The sequence below is a fragment of the Bos mutus genome, chromosome 4 (genome assembly GCF_027580195.1).
Source record: "Bos mutus isolate GX-2022 chromosome 4, NWIPB_WYAK_1.1, whole genome shotgun sequence".
Taxonomy (NCBI): domain Eukaryota; kingdom Metazoa; phylum Chordata; class Mammalia; order Artiodactyla; family Bovidae; genus Bos; species Bos mutus.
The window spans coordinates 33601976-33615409 of record NC_091620.1 but is presented as its reverse complement, the minus strand read 5'-3'; the positions used below and the strand labels follow the sequence as shown (position 1 = coordinate 33615409).

Genomic DNA, 13434 nt, shown 5'->3' with positions numbered 1-13434 from the left:
GGGTTAAATATCCCACGTCCCAGGCCGTCTCCAGAAAAGCCAATTCGTACTCACTTATGTATCCCCTCCTTCTAGCCTGACAATTCCAAGGGGGTCAAGAATTTCATAGCAGATGGGACACCTCCTTGGGGAGGGCAGAATATGAGCACACAAAAACCAAGTTTCTTCTCCTAAAAAATCCCCTGGCAGTTGCTTGGTAATAATTTTCCCCAAGACGGCATGGACACCACCTCCTAAATGACCTTCACAAATTTCCTTCCTAAGCCTTAACACACTTGTCAACCTATGTACCAAGCAATCGTTGCCACCTGGCTATTCCAGGCTCCTGTGGGTCTGTGCCCCTTCTAATCACTCCCAGGGGGCTGATCAGGCCCCCTCTTCCACCCTACCAGGTGGGTTCCTCCTCACCTGAGCGCTCAGTTCCCCTGCTGCCGTCCACTACCTGCTAACTTGAAAGGTCCGGGCATTGAGAAGCAGAATCCTTTCAGAAGGGCGAGGCGCCTTCCCCTCCTCTAGAAGATTCAAGCCGCAAGGCCTCGGAGTAGTCTGAAATGGGACTTGTCTCCTCAAAGTGAGGAGTTTCCTCGCCCATGCACCAAATGTTGTAGCTATGTGTTCTGGGAAACAAACTCACTCAGAAGGACAATGCAGATAGTGGAGTGCAGTTTATTACACCAGCCGGCCCAAGGCAGAGTCTCCTCTTAGCCAAGGACCCCGACCAGTTTTTGTGAAAACCTTATATACCCTAAGTGTACATGCCCAAACCCACCTCCCCAAATTCCCTGAAACGAGTCTGATCAAAGGAAAAGAAAGATACAATCAAAGTTAACCCATGATTCATATACCTTAAGCCTAGGTAGCTAACAGTGGACAATTATCAATAGGCCTGTGGTCATACCCCAATAAGCATAATAGAATTTATGATTCTATTCAGTTACACAGATAATTAGGGTATTCTTTCAGGCAACAGAGAGTCTAAGTACGAGCCCCGGGGCTCTTCCATCCAGGGAGCCTGGTTTTCTAGTTGGTATGTTGTTTCCATAGATACTGGGCATATAGCTCAAAGTCCACAATCTCGCCCAAGATGGAGTCCTGCTTTCAAGATGGAGCCTGTTCTGTCTGTTCCCTCTTTATTGGGACGTAAAAGAGTTGGGACTTGGGATAAACAACAAAAAGAGTTGGAGCCTGTTCTGTCTGACTTTACGTGGGACTAAACAACAATCATCAGCTTACATGCTTCGTATTTTATTGATGGATTGGAAGTCTGTTCTGGTGGACAAAAACCATACTAAATATCTTAAGCTGTTCCCGGTGGACTAAGGCAATTTGATCTGGTTTCTCATTAAATAATTTCTAGCTTAGGATGGCCGGGTCAGGCTCTCCGCTGTTGTTCTCTTCTGTTCTCTTTTATGCCCACCTCTCTTTCTTCTCATGTGTCAGGCTTGCACACTCCTCCTCTGTTTACTTAAAATCTTCACTGCACATCCTTTCTTTGGGAACTTTCTTCCTACTTCTGGAATGTGTTCATCCTCTGTACCCTACCTCTCCTTCATTTACACTCTGAGGTGTGATTGTCCTGTTGCTGCCTCTCCTTCTGGTGCAGGGAAGAAAGTGGGGCACAAGAGGAAGGTCACATCCCAGGGCTCAGGGGTAGCTGCTGAGTGTGTTCTTGGCTTCACACACAAAAGAATTCAAGAGCAAGCCATAGTAAAGTGAAAGAAGGTTTTTTCGGGGAGATACACACTCCGTAGACAGACTGTGGTCCATCTCGGAAAGCAAGAGAGGCCATAGGGTATGGAGTTGTCAGTTTTTATACGGGTGGATAATTTCATAAGCTAATGAGTGGGTGGATTATTTCAAGCATTTGGGAGAAGGGCAGGGATTTCCAGAAATTGGGTCACCTTCTACTTTTGGGCCTTTCTAGTCAGCTTCAGAACTGTCATGGTGCCTGTGAGTGTGTCACTTAGCTTGCTGATGTGTTACAGTGAACGTATACGGAGGTTCAAGGTCTAGCGGAGATCATCTTGTCTGCCATCTTGGACCTGGTTTGTTCTAACCAGTTTATGTCCTGTCCTCAATGGTTATGTCATTCTTTTAAGGGTTGTGCTCTGCCTCCTTCCTGCCTCACTTCTTCACCCAACCCAGCACCTCAGTGCAGTGTTCTCACTGCCCTTCCCTCACAGTGCTCTGCATCCCAGTGTCCCCCCAGCACCATTACATGCCTCCTTAGGACGGGTCTCAGCTCTCCCTTTTATGGTATGGTCTCCCAGGACACTGAGTGCTTCCATTAAAAAACAAAAACAAACAAACCAAAAGACTTATTTTCTGCATCACAGGACCTATGACATAGAGTTCATAGGAAATCCTGTGATCTAGGTAGTAGATGTCTCTTTTCCTGAAATTCTATCAGGGGATCCATCCTCCCTCTACCTTAGTAAGTCTAGTTTTCCTCATCTTCTTCTTCCCTGCTATGGCTTTTCATAAAAGGCATCAAAATTCATGAAATTTGCACCTAGGGAGAAAGACCAACATAAAGAGACCAACTTTTAAATTCTCTACTGCTCGCTACATCTTGGTTCCCTACTCACTACTTCCTATAGAGATGCTGAAGGACAGGAAAGCCTGGTGTGCTGCAGTCCATGGGGTCGCAAAGAATTGGACACGACTGAGCAACTGAACAACAACTAGTTACTTAATGAGATAATAAGTCATGTTGCATTACCTCCACTCCTATCCTCACTGCCCATTATTTCTTTTTGCCTGCCTGCCTGACCATATTTACCACTCACAACAAAAAGTACCTCTGCTGCTGACTTTCAAGGACTTCTGTTTTAATGCCTGTTCCTTCTTGTTTCTCTAAGAGTTCTCTTTCTTCTCATTGTCTTTCATACACAACACTCCTAACACATACAAGCAACAGCAGCATGACCATCTGGGTCATTGTTGACACTTTACCCTGACCGGGTGTTTTATCTCTGCAGGAACTTACCTTGCATCATTTCATTAACTGTCTGTCGCTCCTCCCACTAAAAAGTAAGCTCCGTGAGGGCTAGAACTTTATCCAGGTTCTTCACTGTTGTATTTCGCAGAGCCTAGAACCATGTCTGACACATAGAAAGCTTTCAGAAATATTAAATAAGAAAATGCATAAACACTGAGAAAGAGCCAGTGGGAGAGAAGGGGTGGGGGGCAGGGGGAGTGTATAGGAATGATCCAGGAGAAGGAACTAAAAGAAGGATCAAGTTCTCAGGGGTTTGAAGATGGAGCTTGGGAGGAGGTCTGTTGCTTGGGCAGAGCTGGAGTCTGGAGAATATGCAGAGTGACTGACTATTGATAAGAAGAGGGCAGTTTTTCTTTCCTGTGGAAATCAGAAGAAAAGAGGAAATGTTAGTTATGTGGATAGGCTATAGGTTTGCCAAAAGAGTTGCTGTGTTAACTCAGTGCATTTCTTTCTAAGACGGCTGATTTCCTCTGTCAGCGGGAGGCAGTTATCTGCAGAAATAAGGAGGTAGCTGAAGAGTGGGCAAGTCTGTCACTCTGGAGCATGTGAGAGAGAATTGACCCAGGAAGCATAGCTGGATGGTCTAGGGAGTGGGAAGACTGCATTGGCTTTGCCAACCAGGACCTGTCCATCTGGCCCCTTTTCTTCAGTAGCTCTCAACCACCCCAGCCCAGGGGCAGGTCAGGTGGGCTGCAGAGATCTTCCTTGACTGTCTCAGCTCAGAGTTTCCACAGCATCCTCTCCCTCCTGATTTACCCAGCATGTCATAATTGATTATAACCAGATGCTTACGTCTGCTTGCCTTGATGGGCTGTCAGCTCTGTTGGGGCAGGGACTTGCCTACCTTGTTTACTGCTGTGTCCCCGAGTCGTCCATGCTTGAGGTTTTGCCATATGACTGTGAACAACGTGAGTTAATGGACCAGGTAGAGAGTATTGGGTCCTGGAATCTGAGATGTGGAGAAGGGAGGTGAAAAACAGGCCAGTAGAAAGTTGGCATTAGGGGGAAAGACTCGTGCTTGAGGAATTGATGTATTAGGGATAAATAAAAAGAGCTGGAATTAGATGAATGCAATCAGAGAATGGAGTAAATTATTTTATAATTTCAGAGATGGGGTTCTTTGGGGGACCACAAGGAAAAAGATCTGGCCATTGGAGTGGGTGGTTGCAGTGAATCAGAGGAGAGAGTCATTAGGGATGAAGAGGTCATGGATACCTTATGACTTGAGATGCAGATGTTGAAGCCTCCTTTGAGACTTCCTACTATTGTTTCACCTGACAGTAAGTAAAATAACAAAAGGGCATGCGTATATTTACAAGTAATGAACTCATACTTTGCCTTTAGCATTTATTCATTTGCTCATTCATCCTTCCATTCCCTCTTATTTAGCAGTAAGCTGTTTGTACAATAATGACCAAAGCAGACAAGTCTAGACCCTTCTGAAACATACAGACTTGTAGGAGGGGCAGATAGTAAACACATGTCTATAACTATAAACTGTGAGAGTGTCAAAGGGAAAATGAGAATGAGGAACAGGTAAAAATGAGTTTCGGCAATTGCTATTTAAGTGGGTGCCATTTCATCAAAGCAATATTGTGGATCCTTTTTTTTATATTGAAATTTATTGCTTTTGTTTCTCTCTTATTTGTTTAGAATTTATATAGAGCTACAGATGGGTAAATTTGCCTTACATTGGATGTTGGGTGCTGGGATAGCCCCAGTATACGGTTTGGGGGTGCATTCAGAGGGTACTCAGGGTCGTGAAGTAGTTCTGAGAAAGGTGTGATCATTCACTGATCGACTCAAGGTGTAGCTGAGTCAGCTGTGAGATGGAGGCCAAGGGTCACTAGAGGTCACGTAAGTAGGGAATATTCTCAGAGGCTCTGCTTGTATATCCAGAAAACCTGCAATTCCTAAACTGTCCTACAATTATAAATAATGTTTAAGTAGAAAATGTATAGGATATGCATCCTAGGACATGCCATCCATTTTATTTCCTGAATTCTCTAAAATAAGGGTACATTTCGCCAATGGAAAAAAAAAATTCTGTATTCTTGTAGTGGAAAAATTAAAACGTAATTCACTATGATAGACTCTACAATCTTTCTAAAATGCCAGAAATCTAGACAGCATGGCAATTTAACTTTTAGTTATATATGACACACATCTGAGGTCTACTCTATGATTTGTGTTCACACATCAAAAGATGTCATAAATACAGAGCTACTTTAATAAATCCGGAAAAAATCTTTCCATCATACAGAAAAAAAAACAAGTTTTATTTCTCATCTCTACTATATTTTTCAAAAGCTGTATTTCTTGCTTTTGTAGTAAGTCTTGATGAAGACTTTTTAATAGTAACTGAGAAATACAGTGATGGACAGGGAGGCCTGGTGTACTGCATTTCAAGGAGTCACAAAGAGTTGGACACAACTGAGCTACTGAGCTGACTGAGAAATATAGTGCCTTTATAATATAGTTCTTTCTTGAATTCTTTTACTGTAAATTCATTATTTTGCTCAGGAATTTGACTCTGTCATTCTTGCCACTATTCAAAATTCTACTGAAACAAATTTATAAATACAAATTTTTACCACTTTTTAGAAGATATTAAGAAGAGATGGCAAGAATACACAGAAGAACTGTACAAAAAAGATCTTCACGACCCAGATAATCATGATGGTGTGATCACTGACCTAGAGCCAGACATCCTGGAATGTGAAGTCAAGTGGGCCTTAGAAAGCATCACTATGATCAAAGCTAGTGGAGGTGATGGAATTCCAGTTGAGCTCTTTCAAATCCTGAAAGATGATGCTGTGAAAGTGCTGCACTCAATATTCCAGCAAATGTGGAAAACTCAGCAGTGGCCACAGAACTGGAAAAGGTCAGTTTTCATTGCAATCCCAAAGAAAGGCAATGCCAAAGAATGCTCAAATTACCACACAGTTGCACTCATCTCGCATGCTAGTAAAGTAATGCTCAAAATTCTCCAAGCCAGGCTTCAGGAATACGTGAACGTGAACTTCCAGATGTTCAAGCTGGTTTTAGAAAAGGCAGAGGAACCAGAGACCAAACTGCCAACATCCGCTGGATCATGGAAAAAGCAGGAGAGTTCCAGAAAAACGTGTATTTCTGCTTTATTGACTATGCCAAAGCCTTTGACTGTGCTGGATCACAATAAACTGTGGAAAATTCTGAAAGAGATGGGAATACCAGACCACCTGACCTGCCTCTTGAGAAATTTGTATGCAGATCAGGAAGCAACAGTTAGAACTGGACATGGAACAACAGACTGGTTCCAAATAGGAAAAGGAGTTCATCAAGGCTGTATATTGTCACCCTGCTTATTTAACTTACATTCAGAGTACATCATGAGAAATGCTGGGCTAGAAGAAACACAAGCTGGAATCAAGATTGCCAGGAGAAATATCAATAACCTCAGATATGCAAACGATACCACCCTTATGGCAGAAAGTGAAGAGGTAATAAAAGCCTCTTGATGAAGGTGAAAGAGGAGAGTGAAAAAGTTGGCTTAAAACTCAACATTCAAAAACCAAAGATCATGGCATCTGGTCCTATCACTTCATGGGAAATAGATGGGGAAACAGTGCAAACAGTGTCAGACTTTGTTTTTTTGGGCTCCAAAATCACTGCAGATGGTGACTGCAGCCATGAAATTAAAAGACACTTACTCCTTGGAAGAAAAGTTATGACCAACCTAGATACCATATTGAAAAGCAGAGACATTACTTTGCCAACAAAAGTCCGTCTAGTCGAGGCTATGGTTTTTCCTGTGGTCATGTATGGATGTGAGAGTTGGACTGTGAAGAAGGCTGAGCGCCGAAGAATTGATGCTTTTGAACTGTGGTGTTGGAGAAGACTCTTGAGAGTCCCTTGGACTGCAAGGAGATCCAACCAGTCCATTCTGAAGGAGATCAGCCCTGCGATTTCTTTGGAAGGAATGATGCTAAAGCTGAAACCCCAGTACTTTGGCCACCTCATGCGAAGAGTTGACTCATTGGAAAAGACTCTGATGCTGGGAGGGATTGGGGGCAGCAGGAGAAGGGGACAACAGAGGATGAGATGGCTGGATGGCATCACCGACTTGATGGACTTGAGTTTGAGTGAACTCTGGGAGTTGGTGATGGACAGGGAGGCCTGGCGTGCTGCGATTCATGGGGTTGCAAGGATTTGGACACGACTGAGCGACTGAACTGAACTGATCCAAATCTTTCATGCTAGTATTTATAAAAATGACTTTTACACATTGAAAAAAAAATATGTTGTATTCATTCATTCAAAGAAAATTTATTATGTGCCTGCTATGTGCCAAGTATACCATTCTTCGGCTTGGGAAGCATAAGTGAACAAAACAGACAAAAATATATGCTTTCTTTTACCTTCTTTTATGGTTTGGGAAAATGGACAATAAAATAATAAGGAAATCATATTTTTGCCTTAAAAGATGATAAGCCCTACAGAGAGAAATATTTACCAGGGTATATATAGAAGTTATGACAGGGACCAGACTATATTAATTGAAAAACTTAATTACTAATGTAAAACCAGTTACATTATGATAATGATTTTTATTCAGTTTTCAGTTCAGTTCAGTCACTCAGTCGTGTCCGACTCTTTGCGACCCCATGAATCGCAGCACGCCAGGCCTCCCTGTCCATCACCAACTTCCTGAGTTCACTCAGACTCACGTCCATTGAGTCAGTGATGCCATCCAGCCATCTCATCCTCTGTCGTCCCCTTTTCCTCCGTGTATATATTTCACATGGTTTATTGGGGGGATGCTGTGCTGCATGCTTTCATATAGAAATACGATTTAATTCCCCATACAATCTCATGAAGTAAGATTTGTTACTTCAACTATAAATGTGAGAAAACTCTGATGTGAGGAGACGACTGTCACTCTCCCAGTGGAGGAAGCATGCCAGGGGCAGAGCCAGAATCCCAAGTCCAGATTTTTGATTCCCAACCCTCCTCTGTTCTGATGGCTTCCCAGATGGCTCTGTGGTAAAGAATATGACGGAATTCGGAAGATCTAGCTTCAATCCCTGGGTTGGGAAGATCCCCTAGAGAAGGGAATGGCAACCCACTCCACAATTCTTGCCTGGAGAATCCCATGGACAGATGAGCCTGGTGGGCTACAGTCCATGGGGTCGCAAAGAGTTGGACGCTGCTGAGCGTCTAATACACACACGCACTGCTGTTCTACTCCATGTCCCTGCATCTATTCCTCCACCTAGTTTATTACAACACTTTTTCCTCAGGCAGCATAGAGACTTCAGGTATTGAAGTCCTTCCAGTAAAAATGGTAAGTGTTCAGTATGAAAACAACTTTCGTGTAGTCTAGCGAAGCTATTTCCGACAGACTTTTGTGCAGATCTCTCAGGAAGAAGGGAGACAGGGAAGTGACTCCGGGTTCAGCCTGTCAAATGGCCAGAAACACACATTCTTTTCTAAATTCTCCCCAGCAGATCCGCAAGTCTCAAGTTCAGTCGTTGTAGTGATGGCCAGGTTAAATGTATTCTTCCGCTAAAAATACATTCTCAAAATCGTAGGAGTCATCAGGAGCTCTCATTTCCAAAACTGCTGCTCTGGGCGTTTGATCATCCCGCACTTGCTGGTGCGGTTGACATAATTGTATTTCACAGACACAGTGCAGTGCACCTGTTGTCCAACCGGCTGAAACCGCTCTCGCCCCTTGGTATTGGGCCATTCTGCTGATACAGGCTGTTATAAATATTACAAGGACAGGGGCAGTTTGTATTACAGGATAATGCAACCTAATTTGATGGACACACTCATTTCCTATTTATTCTCTGTAGTCTGAGACGTGAGTTAAAATTTCAATGTGTTATAAAGGTTATGATAAAATATGGCCAGTAATTAATACTCTATTTAGAATATGCTGTCTGTAAGATAATGCTGGTAAGGTTATGGTGTTCTTACATAAACTGATCCTGATTTAGGGGAGGGGTGAGGAAGAGGGATTATATCTTTCAAATTAATAAGAAGGTAAAGTTTGAAAATACAGTCTTCTCATGGGAAGTCACTCCTGTATCCGAGCCAGCTGTAACTGAGAGGAGCATCCTGTGATTTCGAAAGAAAATAATGTGAGAAGGGAATTCTGGACACTGCGTTTTGCTTGAGTGACACTGATATATTTGGAAGCATCTGTCTTCCCCTTTCACCTAGACCCACCTTTGTTTATTTTGGCCTCCTGTGAGCTCTTGGTACTGGTTCCCTCTGACTCCTGAGTCCAAAGACTCAGCCTGTATTTGGTTTCAAATTCTCCTTCTAAAAAGTTTATCACTAAAACAATCACAACATTTGCTGAGTAATTATGTTCCAATTTTCAGTTAAATTCTTGAGTTTAAATAGATTCATTATCAATAAAATGCAGTCCTTTAACAAGGGGAACGGATAAAGCAATGGTAACCCACTCCAGTACTCTTGCCTGGAAAATCCCATGGATGGAGGAGCTTGGTGGGCTGCAGTCCATGTGGTTGTGAAGAGTCGGACATGACTGAGCGACTTCACTCTCACTTTTCACTTCATGCATTGGAGAAGGAAATGGCAACCCACTCCAGTGTTCTTGCCTGGAGAATCCCAGGGACGGGGGAGCCTGGTGGGCTGCCATCTATGGAGTCACACAGAGTCGGACACGACTGAAGCGACTTAGCAGCAGCAGCAGCAACAAGGGGGAATATCTGATTGTGTTTTCCCAAAGTATCATGCACAAGAAGGTATGGTAGCTGGTGTTCTCTTTCTTCCCTTTGTATTCATCACACACATATTATACGCCTGTGTTAGCGTGTGCCAGGCAAAGCTCAGACACGGAAACCGTGTTCCCGACTCTTTGCTCTTTTTGACATATGATTATTTTAAAAACACACATATAGCACTTTTTATATGCCAGGCAGATCTCTGTAGCTCAGCTGGTAAATAATCTGCCTGCAATGCAGGAGATCTGGGTTTGATTTCTGGGTTGGGAAGATCCCCTGGAAGAAGGCGTGGCAACCCACTTGTGTATTGTTGCCTGAAGAATTGCCATAGACAGAGGAGCATGGTGGGCTACGGTTCGTAAGGTCACAAAGAGTCAGACACGACTGAGGGACTAAGCACATATGCCAGGCACAGTTCTAAGCACTTTACAAATACTAACTCCTTAATCCTCGAAGCCGCCTTAGGAAGAAGGTACTGTCCAAGGTCATAGGATTAGTGCTGGTGGAACCAAGAGATTCAAAGCCGGCCTCCTGGCTGCAGATTTTGTGTCCTTCTGCACTATATCATGCTTTGTAGATTGATTTTCATATAGCCATCATTTGTATGTAATGAAAAGTAGAATATGGTGCCTGCCTTCAAAGGATTAACAATCTAAATCTGTTTCTTCTTTCTTTTCATACATATCTTCAAAGATCAGATCTTGATAGAGCATTATGGTCCATTATTTTACTTGATATGGTCATTTATTGAATGTGTAGTGTTTACCACGGAGAAGGCAATGGCACCCCACTCCAGAACTCTTGCCTGGAAAATCCCATGGATGGAGGAGCCTGGTAGGCTGCAGTCCATGGGGTCGTGAAGAGTCGGACATGACTGACCGACTTCCCTTTCACTTTTCACTTTCATGCATTGGAGAAGGAAATGGCAACCCACTCCAGTGTTCTTGCCTGGAGAATCCCAAGGACGGGGGAGCCTGGTGGGCTTCCGACTATGGGGTCGCACAGAGTCGGACACGACTGAAGCGACTTAGCAGTAGCAGCAGCAGTGTTTACCAAAGACACAGGGGCAATGCAGGCTGCATGTTAGGGAACTCAAATCAGAGAGACACACAATTTTGTAAGTGCTGATGGAAGGATGTTTGTCAATGAAAATTTTCCAAAGAAGTACTGCTTGATTTGGAGTTTGCTAAATGGAAGAATGGAGAGAGAGGAAGGATTTGTAGTGAGAAGGCACAGTGGAGTCTATATGAAGTAGCAGGTTAGGATTAGGAATGGAAATGATTAAAAGTGTGACATGACCAGGGAAGGAAGATGGGGTTTAAGTTCAGGTGGCCTGCATTCTGTGATAAAGATGTGGAATTGATTCGGTCAGTAATGGGAAATAATGAAGAAATTTAAGGAGTGAAAGACATGGTACAAATTATGTTTGAGGGCCAATGGACAATTTGATTCAGAGCTGCCACTGAAAGTAATGTGGATTCCTAATTTCATTTTTTACCTCTTTCCCCTCAACTGCCTTCTCCAACCCTTTGTCTCCTCTTCTTTGGCCTCTCCCATTTTTTTTGCCCTAACTTCCACCCAATCTTATCATTCCCTTCAGTTGTAAAAAATGTCTACTTTATCAAGGTTTAATCACAAAAATTTTCAGGAAAACACACAGTATCTGCATTAGACCATATGTGTATGTGTGTGTGTATTTCAGTCGTTCAGTCTTGTCTGATTCTTTGTAATCCCATGGACTGTAGACTGCCAGGCCCTCTGTCCATGGAATTCTTCAGGCAAGAACACTGGAGTGGGTAACCATTCCCTTCTCCAGAGGATCTTCCCGACCCAGGGATCAACCAGAGTCTCCTGCATTGCAGGCAGATTCTTTACTGTCTGAGTCACTAGGAATGGCTTAAACCATATAATGAATTTCATTGTCAGCATTCTTTCTACTTGCCAATTCAAAACTTCCCTTTTGTTAATGATACTTCAAGCATCATTGTGAGAAAGAATATTTATTTGGAGGAGCAATCAACAGCTGAAGGAAGAGCCTAAAATCTATGGTTCTTGAGTGATACCCTCCTCTTCTCACATGAAGATCCATCCTGTCTCAGTGAGAGGCACTGAAATTTTGCTGCATCCTGATGGAGAGAAGTGACAGCATTGTGCCTGCAGAGAGCTCTGGGATTGCTTTTCAGCTGTCCCCCATGTCCTTCCGGCACAAAATCCATCCTCCCTGGGTCTGTTTCCTCTACTGTGTTTACCTAAAAGAACTATTAAAAGATAAGGCAGCTGGAACTATTACAGAAAAGCACAATGCAGATGAAAAGCATCGCTATTAATTTCTATTTTTCAGGCAGAGTTGAGCTCGGTATATCACAGTATTCCGCCAGGAACTCTGTATTTAATGGCTTGAAATCTTCATCTTTCTGGAATAGTGAGAAAAATACAGTTCACCTTCAGTTCTCACAAATGAGGTTGCTTTTGTCCTTGTGTGCCTTTCAGAGCATTGCCGGAGAAAACCTTCAAAGTCAACTTTCTGAATGGCTCCCGATTTACATTAATGATCTCCTTCAAAGGAAATGTGCTCCTGTTTTCCTCTCGAATTTTTACACCTTCTTTTTTTTTTTCCCCCTGTAGATCAAACAGTCAGTTGAGACCCACTTCAGCAGCCATGGCAGAAGGGCTGTTCTCTACAGGCCTTCTTCCTCCAGCCAAAGGGAGCTTCAGCTCCACCGAGCATTCTCACTCAGCATCACTATACGGTTGTCATCTCTGAAGAAAGGCTCGGTGCCGACCCTGGGCTACTAGAAAAAGGTCAGAATCAGGAGTAATTACCAAAGTTGCTTGTCATCTAGTGTAAATACTTCCTGGAATGTGCTACTGTCTTCCTCTAAAAAAATTCACAAGAACAAATTTTTACCCATGATCAACTTTCTTGCACCATAGAAAACTTGGATTCTTTTTTAGCTTCCTCTCCATTCTCCTTTAGCTGCATTTCTTTATTCCTGAAATTATTTTGTTTATATTTTTGCAGCGTTTTGGAGTTACATAGTTCATCTTTAAATGCTGCATAAAAATGTTTATGTTTATGAGCCTGAATACATGTTCTGCCCAGCACCGAACTGCTCCATATTTTAAGAAAATTGCCACTTCATCTGACTGCAAGTAGAATGTGCTGGAAATTGTTTTGAGAAGCCAACTTAAATGTGAATCACAGATTGGCTCTAAATGCGAAAGAAGTGTAGATATTTATCTCACACACTGTTACTAGTCAAGTACTTTTTATTTCTATCATTTGAAGTGAAAAATAAGAGACAGGTTCTTAAATAAGTTATTTGAAAAGGAAGTTGAGTAGATGATGAGGGTCAAAAAGGGCAGTAACAATACAGCTGACAGACCTTGAGTGACTAACCATGTGACATATTGTATTCTGTATTCATGGCCTCATTTACTCCTCACTGAAAGCCTCTGAGTACCCCCAAGAAAAGATACATGCACCCCAATGTTTATTCCAGCATTATTTACAATAGCCAGACATGGAAGCAACTTAAATGTCCATCAGCAGAGACATGGATAAAGAAGACATGGTACATATATACAATGGAATGTTACTTAGCCATAAAACAGAACACAGTGGTGCCATTTGCAGAGACCTGGATAGAGCTAGAGACTGTCACACAGAATTAAATAATTCAGAAAGAGAAA

At 42.7% G+C, this 13434-nt stretch overlaps 1 protein-coding gene across 1 annotated transcript in view; it reads left to right on the top strand.

Moving 5' to 3' along the window:
- CPED1 (cadherin like and PC-esterase domain containing 1) overlaps positions 1-13434 on the top strand; it is a 326305-nt gene that overhangs the window by 25392 nt on the left and 287479 nt on the right. The window contains 2 exon segments of the mRNA XM_070369325.1: positions 12367-12463; positions 12466-12543. Of these exon segments, the coding sequence (XP_070225426.1) occupies positions 12367-12463; positions 12466-12543 (175 nt within the window).